General features: G+C 41.2%; 1 protein-coding gene across 7 annotated transcripts in view; it reads right to left on the bottom strand.

Moving 5' to 3' along the window:
• The window catches only part of ppp2r5eb (protein phosphatase 2, regulatory subunit B', epsilon isoform b), a 48,997-nt gene extending 35,406 nt beyond the window's left edge, over window positions 1-13,591 (bottom strand). The window contains exons 1-3 of one of the 7 annotated variants that reach the window (XM_080414804.1): window positions 13,210-13,591; window positions 9,752-9,810; window positions 2,247-2,410 (exon numbers count right to left, since the gene is read on the bottom strand). In XM_080414804.1, the coding sequence (XP_080270930.1) occupies window positions 2,247-2,410; window positions 9,752-9,795 (208 nt within the window). In that variant the 5' untranslated portion in view covers window positions 9,796-9,810; window positions 13,210-13,591. The other 6 variants (XM_080414806.1, XM_080414805.1, XM_080414809.1 and 3 more) reach the window with 6 other exon arrangements.
• Window positions 13,592-15,672: the final 2,081 nt, after the last annotated feature.

Here is a 15,672-nt window from a genome sequence, read left to right as displayed (position 1 = left end):
TGTCATAACACACAGGCTTTCTGCGAGATGCTCCATCAGACAAAGAACATTTGTAGCGGAATATTGTGCTGTTTAATGTATACAAAGCTGCAATCAGTAACTTTCATGTCCTACCCAAGACCCGAACACCTAAACGGAGAGCTATAATGGAGAGCATGTTTGTGAAGGCGGATTATTTCCATTTGAGTTTCATGTAATACCTCTTGTCAGTCAGTAGTGGTCCTACTTGAACACAGGATCTACGGTTCTCAACAGAAGAGCAGGGAGAGCATCTCCAACCACTGCAGTTGTGTTAGTTATATTGGATGAACTCTACCATACATTTTATTCACTAAAATAAGTTATGCTTATTCAGCTTTAATGTTAATGAATGAGTTCTGACATTAAGTTCAAAGCACAATCTGGATCCAAGTATGATACCAGTAGAGTAGAAGCAGTACGCTAAAAAATAAATCCCTCATGGATGTTATGTAGCTGTTGAAGCCAGGTCATTTCGCAGAAGGTGCATCTCTCCCTGCATACTGACAACTAGACTGACCTGCCCATGAATCAACCTGCCTGGGCAACCTGCCTAGACATGTAGCTAACACACAAACATGTGCATACACACACGCACATTGTTCTCACATGATGCGCTCATCCACTAGCCAGTGTAACATATAGGCCTAGCCACAAGTCAGACCGCAATTGTGATGCGGTCTGCTTTGACATAAGAGAGACCAAAGCGGTGTGGAACGAGATTATGAACAATAAACATAACAGATGTGTCCAGCATTTCACAATGCTGATAGACTTTGTAAGTGAAAATAGAAGTACGAAATTAAAGGTTAGAGCTTCTCTCCCTTCCATACCTACAGTATGTCTGCATCTTGCCCCCTTCCACTCTGTCTAGGAGACAAACACACACACACACACACACACAGAAGAATTGTGTGTGACAGCATTCTTCCTACTTGACCATTTATTGCAGGGTAATTGTAACAACGTGGAAATTACAATTGAGCCGAGTGTGATGTCACTCACTCCGTTCTATTCAACAAAAAATATATGACATCCGGCAGTCATGTTTTTGTTGTTTAACTGAGACCATGGCTCTTGAATTGAACTTATTGAAACTGAGAAATTCCAAACTGCGGTCTACTGATGAAAAGAAGTTGCATAAAAATCTACATGTGTATGTGCAAAAAAAGTGAAATAACAAGGTGAGGAAAAGGATATATTTCAGTATATTACACCACCATCCGTTCTGAAACGTTTTCTTTTTCATTTTCTCACAATTTAGTTATGCCAATTCCAGCATGTAGTCGCTGTGACTGCTGCCCCCAGTTTGGTCTTGAGGAGGGTATAGATAACCACATGTCCCCCCCTGATACATGTTATGTCCCCCAGCCACTTCTTTTTCACCGGGAGGATGCAATTCTTCCCAGTTCCTCTCCTGGCAGAACAGCCAACCAACCTGTAGTGCAACAAGAGCCCTCCACAACCAGCTTCTCACCCACAAACACAGCCAATTGTGTTCGTTGGAGCAGCCAGCCAACCCGGGTTCTCCGTGGAGGAATCAAACCACTGTCTCCACAGTGGTGGGCTGGGGCTTTACACCTGCGCCAACCCCGAAACATTTAATTTTTGCTAAACACTATGCCTACTGTTGTTGGTTGTGTTTTTACTCGTATCTGTGCCATTTCCTACTGCATAATAAACAATATATTTCATTGTAATATCATGGTCAGGTTTATGATTTCAGTAGCTTGAGCAATATGCTCACAGTCATAAAATATATACCGTATAATATAATATATTCATAATGTGCGCTGCAGCAGTGTTGTGACTCATCAACAACAACAAATACTGTGTTAACCCATTAAGAACGGGAACAAATCTGTGTCATTTTAGATTTCTTTGGCAGATCTACAAGCTCATAGCGCTGCACTTGGTGCCACGCTATGAGCTTGTAGATCAGAAAAATAGATCTTGAAAATTCGTGCAAATTCTTTAATATATATATTTTTAAAGCAAACATTTGTAACTAAAATCTGTGCTTCTGGGGGTGCCTGGAAAAACATATTTTGAGATGGGGGTCGACGGCCAAATACATATCATTTTGGGGGTCCTTGACATGAAAAGGTTTGAGAACCACTGATATAGAAAAATCAGTTTTTCAGAAACAGAAAAGGATTTAGAAGACATTGGTAGATGGGTTGAGTGTGTTAAGTGTGTTATGGGTTGCCGTTACAGTTCCTCCTTACCCTTGAGCAGGGGCAGGGGTGTGAGCTCGATGGGTTTGCCCTGAGAGCGGAACTGGGAGGAGCTCTGGGAGCGCTTCTGCTTAGCTTTCCTGACTGACTTCCGTGAGAACCCGTCCACTTTGTCCACAGACGGAGGCGTGGTGGCTGCTGAGGACATAGCCCTGCTGGGATAGACGGACAAAGAGGAAGAGGAGAGGAAGGGGAAAACAGAGGAGGAAGGGTGGGGAGGGGAGATGTAGAGAGATGTTGGGAAGGAAAGGGAAAGAGATGGGGGATTGGGGGGAGGAAGTGAGGGAGAGAAGTGATAAGGATGGATGGAATGAAAGACAAGAGAAAGGAAACGTAAGAGGGGAGGGAGACAAAGAGGAAGCAAGGGGAAGAGGGGCAGGGATAGAGGAGAGAAAGGACAGTGAAGAAGACAGATAGTGGGAGGGGTAGAGGAGGGAACATGGAGCAAAATGTTAGTGTTGCACAAATTTAGAAGAGAAATTCAGTGACAAGACACAAACCACTGAACTAAACAGGAAATCACTCTTTACATTTTTCATTTCATGGGCAACACCACAAAGCTATGCATTTTCTTGTTTTTTTTGCAGAAATGTAATACAAAAAGCATAGTAGCACACACAGCCAAAGTAGCTAGCTTGATGCTCTCAGCTTGGGACAACATTTAGGCCTTGTCCTAGACCTACTTACAGAGTGCATCCACAGTCACACACACAACAATGGCATTGAGGCTACTGTGCAGAGCTACTAACAAGACGTTAGTGAGCAATTAAAGCTTGATTTATAATTCGCTGCATGGCGGTGCTGTTCACTGAAAACAGCGAACAAGATCACAATATGTTGCATTGTGAGCTCGTAGCTGAATTATTTTCGTTGAGCAATAAGTCGTACGATGATGTATATAAGATAGAATAGACAAAATGAGGGAGGTATAGGCAGAGAGAAAGAGAGAGGGGAAGCTAAGGAAACATCTACTTCTATGTAGTAAACTTATAGATTGAGTCTTGGCCATTAAGCCCAACAAAGACAAACCGGTCAAACTACCTTTTGTGGTTTAAAAGGTCACAGCTAGGGCTTTTTACATTTAAAACGTGGCATTTGTACATTTAATACTACTCATCTAGCCTTATAAGATGTTAGCTAAATGCTAATTCTACGACTAGAGCATTTGTATGTTTAACCACCACAGAACTACATTGAGCCTGGTCCAAAACTGTGTTCCATACTAGCAGTGAATTCATGCTTAGCTCCCACAGTTATGTAATAGGACATGAATGAGACACTGCAGGCCATAGCAGCAATTTACACTGCCCCACTAGTGTCAGCACTGCCGAAAATATTCGATTTTCAAGCTAACAACGCAACACATCTATGAAAATCAGTTAGTTTTGTCCCTGGATTATACCAGGGACAATGACTTGGACTTAGCTCCCCCTCGGACACACCTGTGGACTACACCAGGTACAAATGACTTTTTGTTGCACTCCCTCATGGAGCTACTTGCGGATTATACTAGGGTCAGTCCACCCTAGGTGGACACGCACTGACCTTTTGCACCTTAATCCCATGTATAACGCACTGACTTTTGTTTGTCTTTTTATTGTGCTCTTTTCCTCTAAGCACCTTAACGTCCATATGTATATCATGCACAGTATAAGTATAACATGCACAGTATACATACATTGCTGCTATGCTCAGGCACCTTAGTTTTTTTTATTTTTTTATTATCTCAGGTACTTTGTAAATATGTAGATAACTTGTCTGGCCTTCTGTTGCTCTCTTGTTTTGATCTCCTTCCCACTTGCCCCCCACCCCCTCTTCTTCTCCCCCCCCCCTCTTCTTTCTATGGAAACTAACGTTGCGATGGGAACGATGTACAAAAACGAATTTCACCCACTTTTTTACCTTGTAAACCTGTGTTGTGACAATAAAACTGATTCTGATTCTGATTCTGATTAAGAGAACATTTGGCTTTATTTTTGAGTTACAACCCTTCAGAACTCTACGGCATATCAAATGCACAGTGTAGGACAAATCATATATCGACTATCTGGCATACTATGACATTCGTATACAAGACAAGATAACCAACTAACCAACCAACCAAAGACATTTGAACAAGGAGAGATATAGGGAGTCAAATAGACAGACTGACAAGCATACAGATATACAGGAAGACAGTCTGATAGATAGATTGAACCGAGAACGGAATTGTCTTCAGAGTAATAATAATAATAATAATAATAATATGGACCCCACTCATTTGTGGTATTTCTTGTATCGCTGTACATTTGCATTTACATGAAATGTGTCCTCTGCTTTTACCTGTCCTAGCTATTAGGAGCAGTGGGCTGGGGGCTAGGGGGGCAGTGCTCGGGGAGCAGTTCAGGGTTAAGTGTCTTGTCTTAGGGACACACAGACTGGGGCCGAGCACGAACCCGGGACCTTCTGTGTCACAGACGGCTTCTCTACGCACTCAGCTATGGTCGCCCTGCCCTGTGTTTGACACATATTAGCGAAATTGGTTACAAAAACATTAAAAGTCTTATTAAGAATTAAACATTTGTAAGTATTAAAAATAACTTCAAAGAGAAGGCAATTCTCGTCTTAAGAGAGAGACACACACACACTCAGGCTGGATGTGAGCGTCTGAAAGAGACATCTTTGAGTCTGCTGTGTATAATACATATTTCTGCATTACTCCTTAATCATACTGTGACCACTATACGTTGTAAAGACCATTTACGTGGTTGGTTCTGGACTTAATTTGTAATAGTTGTTGTGCTACAGAGACTTTAAATTCAGCTGTTCATAACGCACCAAAAATATATGCGTCATTTTCATGTATTATCTGACTTGCAAAGAACACCCTTTTACCACTTAAGATAAGACCTTTATTTATCCTGTGAGGGAAATTCAGTCGCCAAAGGCAGCACAGCAGTTAAAATGCAGTTACAGGGCAGAGAAAGTACTTTAGATACAGCAGGCTACAGACATCAAAAAGAAACACCTTCAATAATGAACAAAAGTATACAACAGTATACACAAAAATCTTCATGGCGACGCTCGGGTGGCTCAGTGGTAAAGTCCCTGCCCACCACCACGGAGGTTGTGGGTTCGAATCCACCGTGGTGCATCCGGCTTTGTCGGGCGTCTATACGAACACAATCGGCCCGTGTTCCAGGGAGGGGAGCCGGGCGGGGAGGGTGATATTGGTCATTGCACGTACTCCTACAGGCTGGGGCGGGAACTATCAGCAGGGAGTGTTGGGCGGGAGGAGTAGGACGAAGGCTCTACGTCCTCCTGGTGGGAGCTCCTCACGGGCAGGTGAGTCAGTACTAGGCTATGACAGCAGTGACAACACAGAAATGTGCGTGGGGAGGAATCAGTTGGCATAAGAACTAAATTGGGGAGAAAAAATGGGTAATAATAATTGGCTACTCTAAATTTAGAAGAAAAAATAAATGATAATCTTCATGTGTACCGACACAAAGGACAGTCTAAGTCTATTGTATTTCCCCTTGGGGTAGATGAATCTATCATCTTGCTCAATTGCCACACAATGCCCATGTGGAGGTTGTGTGAGTGGTTGTCCAAGATAGCGACCAGCTCCCTCACTATACGTGCCTTCGCCAGTAAGACAGACATACAGGAACAGACAGACAGAGACAAGTCAGACAGGGACACAGTGAATGTGAGAGTGGTGTCATGGTGCTGCTGCCTGGGGAGATGGATAGGCCCAGCTCAGAGTGAAGGGCCTTTTAATCTCTCCGAGTCTGAAACACTGTCCAGGGTGCAAGGCTTATTTATGACTCTTCCCTCCAGGTAGGAATGGATGTTGAGTCCAAGGGCCATAATACACATTCATTTTGCAACAATCAATGTGCTCGCTGAATGACAACCAGGTACTCCTTGAGCAACACACAGGCACTGAAGCCCTTCTTTTTCTTCTATTATTGGCACACAACTGTGGGTAGTTGAAGATACGCTTAAACAGTATAATGTTAGTGACAGGTGTGCAGGAACTAAACCAGTTACCCCCCAGATTTGGCACAAACACTGGAATGAATTAATTCTACTATTATGCCACCAAAATGTGGAATGCCCTACCCACAGCCAACCATCAAAAAGTGCAACTCCCTACCCTCCTTCAAAACCGCCATAAAAGAGGTCTGTCTGCAATTTGCAACTGGACCTAGACAAGTCTTATAGCTTGCCAAAATAAATCATGCCCAATATTTTTCTGTAAATATACTTTTACTGCTCCTAGTATTGATGATCTCTTGTATAGTATTGCATGTCTTTATAATGTCTTTATAATGACTTTCTAGTGTTGTATTTACTGTCATTTAATTTCTAAAGTCACTGCCAAAGTAGTGAACCTACAGGCCAAGAGGATTTCAAATTACACCGACACCTTTTTCCTCGAAAATCACAACAACACAAACACTAGATTAACTGTTCAACTGTTTTGCCATTCAAAGCCTGTTGCAACAGGACTATTCAAATATAACACAAAATAAGTTCTCCACACCAACAAAAAAACATCCGGACACAACAACCTTACCAGTGAGCACAACGTATGGCCACATCGACACCTGTCCCCGCGTCTGCCAAATGCTTCTATCAGGACATTGCACAGCGGAGGTGGATGTTCAAAAGCATCTTACAGCTCAGATTATATCAGTAGCATAATAGCTATTATTAATGGAACAGTCTCTAGACTCTCTACTCTTTAAAGCAATGTTTTTAATAACCCTTTCTGACACTGGGACATACTGTACATTGTGAATTGACAATAAAAAGTTAGTTTTGCATCCTGGTTTTAGCTGAGGACATGTGTACACTGCACAGAGCCAACAGGTTTCTCTTGCTATCCTCAAACATTTTGCACACCTGAATGCAAGCTGGCAACAGGTGCATAGATGAAGAACCATGTAGCTGAACATTTAGACCATGTAATACCCTGCATTTTCTATATAATGTATGACTGATTGATTGATTTACTTATTGACAATATCATATGTACAAAACAGTTGCACACAAAAGTCAAAAGAATGACAAAAGGCTTTAATTTCATTGTGGTCCTATTGATGTAAGGATGGTCTTTATGCTTGCAGGTAGCCCATTCTACGTAACTGCTGGTAAGTATGAAAACAAATTCAAACCCTTACAGCATTCGAATCGGCACGGTACAATTAGTCAGTGGAATTTGCTCTGGTTGAGGTCTGTAGCATTTTTCTTTTCTTTTTTTTTTAGGATGATGGGGGTGCTAGAGTACCAGGATGTGCAGGCATAGTCAAAATGACCAGTGCCTCTGCCAGTATTGCAAGAGCACTTCTGCCTATTAAGGGCGATACTCTAGCAAGACGTTTCACTTTTTGATTTACCTTCGAGATAACTTTTAGTGAATATACAGCCTAAGTATGTAACGGCTTCCTTGGCTGTGACTTCAAAAGCACATATACAAGGACTTTGAACCCAGAGACTTTAGTTTACCATTGGACCCAAAGAGAATCAACTCGGATGGAGACACACCTTATGTCTACTACTAACCAGGTACTGATGTTGAGGAGTTCTGCACTTTTTTTTTTTACCTCTGATTCGTCATGGTGCCAGAGCAAGATGGCTGAATCGTCTGCTAAAAGGAACAGGTTGCAGTTGCGGGCTGAATGTGTGTATAATAAGAAGAAAAGAGGACCCTAAAATGCTCCCTAAGGCACCACACGTTAGTTGTGGTGAGGACATGGTGCCGTTTACTACAAACACTCGTTTCTCTGCCCCCAGAGAAGATCTCACCCACTGTAAAGCTGTACTCTTGAAGCCCAAACCCCTTTAGTTCATATCTTGGAACACTGTCCTCTCCATCGCATTCTTCCGCACACACACAAGCACAAACAAACTCAAACAAGTCCCTGAGATACAAAAATTCATCTGCTTAGCATTTTAGGCTCAACTGCTTGCAAATCTCTCTGTCTTAGCAAAGCTTGTGTGCACTGTGCAGCTCTCGTCTCAGTAGGCAGAGGAGAAAAGAAAATAATTCATAGATAGCAGCACCCTCTCTCCATTCGTGCCTGCCTCGACGGCGTTGCCATAGCTGCATTGCCAATGGCAACCTTGACCATGCTAGCAAGGAGCATTCTGTGCTTTTCGCACCATTACGAATGTCAGCGGTCAATTGGCTCAACACCACCCAATAGACTAACAGCCTAACACCAACCAACAGACAGACAGAGAGCCTAACACCACCCAACAGACACATTCCCTAAATTAAAAAAAAATAATAAAGTAAAAAATAACTGTACACAAAATGTTCATTTCTGCAAAGCGTCTCCCTCGATAACCCTGACAACAGCACTTACCTGTGCACAGGGGCACTGGAATCCCCATGAATTACCATTGGTACTTCACTCTCTTCCTTGCTCTCTCTGACTCTCTGTCTCTATCCCTCTCTGCGCCAACCTGACAGGCTGACCAGACAGACAGGCAGGCTAATGGTGAGAGGCTCGACTATGTTCCACCGCGGTTGCTCGTCGGCTCGCCGGGCATACGGCACACAGCACAAACACATTCCCCTCCCTGAGTCTCTCTTACATAAGAGAACAGATGACATCCACACAGAGGATTAGAGGAGGAGACGAAGGGTGGGGGGGACAAAGATAGAGAAAAGGGAGCAGGGAGCAATGGGGGAGAAACATAGGAAACTGTCAGAGAGAGGGGGACGTAAAGGAATGGAGGGCAGAACAATAAGAAGAGCAAAGTGAGGAGGAGGGGGAGAGCAACAGGGAGGGAGGGCAACAGAAAGAGAGGAAAGGGAGGAAGAGCGCAGCTCTACAGGAAGTCAACAAACGGGTAAAAGCAAGGCCACACACAAACATACAAACACAAGATGAAAGGGAGGCAGGCAGAAGAAAAGCTCAGGGATCTAGTCTGTGTTCCAACACGGCAAAGTCTGAATTCAAAATACATCTATACCAGCGGTTCTCAAACTATGGGTCGCGACCCAAAGTGGGGTCGTGGGAAGGTGCCGTTGGGGTCGCGCAGTGGCAACCAAAAAATCGCCACAAAAAAGTCCCATCAAATATGGGGTCGTGGTATAAAAAGTTTAAGAACCCCTGATCTATACTATTGTCTCTGATATGAGATTTGTTTCTCTAACAAATACAGATTGTGATATTAGATCAATGACTGCACCAACAGATCTTCCTAAATATTATACACTTTGACTTGTATGAAACACATCTGTTGATATTTAAAAATAATCCCAACAGAATTAATAAATGATTGCTAATTAGCAAAGAGCACAGCGCAGATATGATATGAAAACAAAAAAAGACTGAGTTTTTGTTATCATTTAGTACAATGAATACGCCAATGCAAATATTTAATTTAGCCTAAGAATGTTCCAATACATTGTATATCAGCCAGCTATTGTTTCTAGCAGGCTCTGATTCTGAAAGCACATTTAGTTCATGTTCTCCTTAGTTTATTGAACAAACCTCATGACAGGTAGACTCTCTCTACCACCCTCTTCTTGGGTCATTTTCTGCACTGTAACCTAGGGCCGGGCAATATGGGGAAAAAAATCAAATATTATATTTCTAACCAAGTACCTCAATAGAGACGATAATATCATATAGTGACAATATCAGATTTCAATTTTTTTTTTCATTTTCAAAAATATTTTTGGGGTATTTTTGATTAGGGCTTAAGTGGTTAAAAGCAGGAAAAGACAGCACTTATGCCATATCATGATAATATCCAAAATCACATACGATAATTAGTCTCCTATCATGACACCTGTTGAATATCAATATATTGCCCAGCCCTACAGTAAACGTTTACATAATTACGTGTCAATTTGTTGTTTTAAAGTACAAAATAATATGCTGAACATGTTCCGTCTATTGTGTGCATATCTTGTTCTAAACTTTTATGGAAACCAAATGTACTCTTGGGAACAAAACAATCTTTCGTTTGATGAGAGTCATTACACACGGTTTGGAGAATGAACAGTGCGCACGCACAGTTCAGTCATGACCAACAACTTCACACATGCACATATAACAATATACGAGTCTTGCGCATGGATAATGTATTGTTTCGAATGATATTAGATAACGTATTCTATTCTTCACAGACACTGTATGGTGCGGTTATTATTGTGCAATAACAGTACAGTATTGATACCGCCGACACTGTATTGATATCAGTTACTCTATGATGCTGCGATGACACTGTGGTGATTGTACTCTGAATTTCCCGCGCTGGATCAATAAAGGCAAACACACACAAAAAGCAGAGGGATCTAAACAGACACTTCAAAGTAATATCCTGAGTGTTAATTTATCCCATTTGTAACTCCGAGTTAAATTGACACTCAGGATTTTACTGTGTGTACTGATAAGAGATCAGAGAGCTGGGCTGCACCTCCTCCTCACACCCTCATCATAAACGCCAGGGGACTTTGGTTGCTGGGACATAACACTGACCTCTCGATGAGACGAGCAAACTCATTGAGAGGTGAGATACTCACTCAACTGACTCATGTGGAGGGCTTAGCTATAACACTTTGAATTGTGCGATTATAGCAACCATTGTAGAAGAGTATAAACACAGGGTTATGGGCCGGGGTTAATCAGACCAATCGATTAGTCGATTATAAAAATCATTGATATACAAGAATCTTATGTTTTAAAAAACGTGATTCTCGATTGTTCAGGTATAAGTTGGTTATTCATTCTAAATATCAGGTTTTTTTAATACATTTTCGGTTAATTGCCCAGCCCTACTCTGGTGCACTCCAGCTCTCTCGCTCTCTCTCTCTCTCACACACACAAATAGATGCAAGCATGCACACATATCTTTATACTTTGGACTAATTTCCTGCATGTTTTCATTCAGGCCTCTGCAACAATTCCTTACAAAAAAACTTGTGCCACTATATTTAGACAGTCATATGAAGAGCATATGTTGGAGCATGGACACACAGATTGGGTAGATGTTCCAACAGCAAAGACTATCCATACTCATGACAGATTTGAATAAAGGTGTGCGTACAGTTAAGAACTAAACCTCCAAAGAGCTAGTCTATATCGTTTATAAAAGCCTGCTCCATTTCTGTGCACGACACAGTAATTACTACACAATTACACTGTAGTCAAGAACAAATCCTTTTAAAACCAAAAGTCGTCATCCTAATTTGACAAGTGCACAGACTCGTAATTGCTCAGGGCAACATATCTCGAGACATTACGTTAGACACTATGGACAGCAGACAATACTCATAGTTTAACATTGACATGGTAGATGACAACTGATGACTGAAGGTTACCATAGTCCTAGCTGCATTTCTGTGCATCCCGTTTCACAAACACTGTATCTACCCATCATACATGTCACACAATTATTAAACAAAATCACTATTATCTCTCCCCAAAACAATTTCAGCCCTGAGGAAAGATTCGTGTATCTTTCCACAGGGCTGAAATCATTTTGGCCACCATAAGAACAGTTGATTGGGCCAAAGACATATCATAGAGTCATAGGTTTATTGGACATTTGCTTTAAAGCAAGTCAAAGTTCATAACTGATCATCACCACTCATTCAGCTGTATTCACTTGGTAGATAAACTATGGGGCCGGATTCAAAGGCACTGTAGTGTGTAAACCATCATGTAAGAATACTTTTCCTATGCTTTGTCTGATCCAAACCTGCGATAACGTTGCTTTGACAAACATTTAGCTGAATCACAGCTCGAACAGAATCATATAAAACATGAGCACCAAGAATAATTTAAGCCAATAGAAAGCCAAAGCCACAGATAACAGCCCACATTTAACAAAGTAGCCATTATTTCATTATTACGTTTTGTATATCTGGGCATAATGAAGCCAATTTAGCTGTACGGGTTTTAAAAAAATCAAGCAATCAAATAGAAATTGTGTTTGATCATGATCATCTATGTTGGGCCTGGCGGCAGCAAGCAACACATATTCAAAACTTGACAAGTCAAAGCTAACCCGCTAACATTAGCCAACTAGCCGCGTTAGCTAGCCGATCTGCCGAGACATAACACTTGAATTTAAAGAGTAAACTGATAGTTAGCTACCAAATTTTCGTGCACAATACACCACGATATTATTTTAATACAGAAGCAACTATGCTTTATAAAACCTGACAGGATGCACAGGAGAAAATGATATTTTTACACAGCCAGCTAACGTTAGTGCTACGGCTAGCGCGGGTTAGCTCAAGTTGAGTCAGGTCTGGCTAACTGGCTAGCGCTAGTGTTGCCATGTCGGCTTATTATAAGCGACTTTGGGCTTCTTTTTCTGTAAAGTTGCTTGTAAAAAATGGTAGTTGCGAGTTGTGGGTTTTTGGGCTCGTTTCTAAAGTGCACTTATTTATTTAGGCTTGCTTACCCATTTGTTTTTCCAATTATTTAAACCAGTGGTTCTCAAATATGTTCATGAAAATGTTGTGTGCCCAGGGGAGCATTTGTTTTAAAAGAATGTTTAAAAAATATCCCAAATATTCCACGTTTTATTGCAAGAGTTATTGAAAATAGCAGATCTACAAGCTCGGCAATTTCCAAATAGCCGATAAAGTTGCTTCTTTGGGGCTTGTTTTCCTAGACCCGGTTGCTTATTTCTCTCACAAAACCTGGCAACACTGGCTAGCGCCAGCTAGCTGTGGAGGATATGTGAAAATGAAAACATAAATGAGCGTCATATTACAGCATGGCACAGATAAATAAATGTCTAATTGCACATGATAATATGTGCTAATAAGATAACGTTACCTGGGCGGGCTTGGCCGATCACCCATCATCCGAGATGTAAATACAACTGGTACTGCTAATGCTGCTAGTGCTAAACCGTTCACACACTGTCTGACAGTCGGACACACCGTCCCGCTGCAGCTCTGATCTGCTCTCCTATCGTTGTACTTTACCTGGATCCTCTGCGTGCTGCTGAGCAACGAAGACGTTCGGCAAGGAGTTTAATCCTATGATAGGAAATCTATAATAAACTAGGCTACTTTCCAGCTCGTTGCAAAGAGCCTCCCCAAGCAGCGGCCAGACAGCAAGGAAAATCTTGGCCTTATTACAGCCAAACCCACGAGTACCTTTTTTACCTTCTAACGATATAATCCTCCGACACCCATTAAGAACAGAATACGGTATAAAACGATTACGGTAACTCAGTTTACATTCCCGATATCGATTCGATTGCTTTCCGTTATCCAAACACTTGTATTTTTGATGTTTTCCCTGGGACCGTGTTTGATTTGGGGCTGTATATTTTTTACCCTATTGTCAATATTACTGGGTTGAGACCATGGCACACATAACAGAGATGCACCTAACCTGCTCGTGGGTTTGGATCGACACGCGATGGTGATTGGCTGCTGAGGGGGCTGTGCGCCACGTGATTGGACTCTCGGCCACGTCAATCACCCGACGAGCAATAGGAGGCGTTTCCCAGAGATGGATACATTGGGATAGGTTGTGAGGGAACAGGGACAAGGAAAGAGATTGGCAGAATGTGGAATGGTAGAGTCTGGTTCCCATAGTCCGAGGAGATGGTGGTGCTGTGATTGGCTAGTTGGTTGTCAGGCAACCCTCAACCAAAACATAATATAGTATTTGGTTATAATTATATTATGATAAACATACAGTGCTGGAAAAAGTACTATTTTTTTTACTTGAGTAAAAGTATCAATTCTGCAATGTAGAAATACTCAGGATACTTTTTGAAAGTCAGGAATCCAAATTGAGTAAAAGTACAAAGGTATTGGTATCAAAATGTAGGCTACTTAAAGTACAAAGTACTCATTATGCATAATGTCCTGTTTTCACAAGTTTTCAAATGTATAAAAATCTTTTGAAAATAGCAGATCTACAAGTGAGCTTGTAGATCGGCTATTTTCAAATGGACGTAATATATATGGCTGAAGTGGTTAGTGTGTTTTGTAATAATAATCAAAATCTACAAAGTAACTAGTAATTAAACTTTTCAAATAATTATATTGGAGTAAAGATGTAGTGGGGTAGAAGTAAAAGTATTTTGTAAATACTGAAAAAAGTAAAAAAAAATACCTCAAAATTATACTTAAGTACAGTACTTGAGTGAGTACATGTATTTAGTTACACCACTGTTATATTATGACAAACATAAATATAGAACATAATAGAAGGAAACTAACAAACAAAAACACTGTATTACTGTTTAATAATACATATAACACTGTTAAAAGTTGCAATAGGCCTATATAGTCTGAGAGTGCACTGGCTACTACAACAATAATGACAGTAGCCTGTTTGTTCAGACCATAGGTTCAGACACAAATACTTTCCTCAAAGAGTTTTGGATGATGTAGCATACTGGTCATTGAAACTCTAGAATTAGCACGTATCTATGGGTTTACCCACAATCCAAAAGCTCGTCGCTATTTAGTTTACTTTAAAACCATAGACCATGGGCCGATCTACAAGCTCACAACGCCTCACGCTGCAAGGCGTTGTGAGCTTGTAGATCGGCTATTTTCGGAGATTTGGTGTAAAGGAAAAAAGAGCAGACCAAGTACAGAGCCAATGGTCAAGTTGACTAAATGTTGACAGTTTAAAAGCTCAACTATCTGAAAATACACATTAGCATGAATCCAACTATCTATGAAATCAATTAAAAAGTTTTATCTGCAACACAGACCAATCCTTGGTCTAAAAAACGTTGAAGACCCCTGCCATAGACTGTAAAATATAAATAAATTAATAAATCACCGGTTGCCTGACAACCATTTACCAATCAAAGCACGACCGGTCGTCCATCCGGGCTATGGGATACATAGGTGGAACCTCCCCGTGTGGAATGAGGCTAAACCTGCCCGAGGCCCAACCCTGGCTTTTGCAGTTTAAACCGAGTCTGGGTGGTAAAAATCGCGGGGGTTTCAACAATCGTCTTGTTTTGTTTATTAATCAAAGCATTAAAATGCCAAAGAAACGCTTGTTTTCCAGTATGCGAGTATTTGTTACAGTGGGCTTTATTTACACGCATTACCGTTTCGCAGGAAGTACCAGAGTTACATAACTGCCATATAGGCCTATTGTGAATATACTGTACTGGCAGTGCGATTATCTGTCAAACACTTGGAATGAGATGCATGTTTTTCGAAATATAAACATGGATGTATTTATTATTTGGAGAGGAGGGGGGCATTCCATTTCACATTTTAATACACTTGTATGAACTGTATTATTATTATTATTAACCACTTAAACCCCATATGGGGTGTCTTTTCTGTTATTGTGGGGAAAGCTTTAGCTGAAAATAGCCGACCGACAAGCTCACAATGCGATGCAAAGCGTCGGCTATTTTCAGCGAAAGCTTTCCCCACAATACCAAAGCTGGGGTTTAA

The sequence above is a fragment of the Gymnoscopelus braueri genome (assembly GCF_963280865.1).
Source record: "Gymnoscopelus braueri genome assembly, chromosome: 19".
Classification (NCBI taxonomy): Eukaryota; Metazoa; Chordata; class Actinopteri; order Myctophiformes; family Myctophidae; genus Gymnoscopelus; species Gymnoscopelus braueri.
Note: the sequence above shows the minus strand (reverse complement) of the source record. Positions and strands in the feature narration are given on the sequence as shown.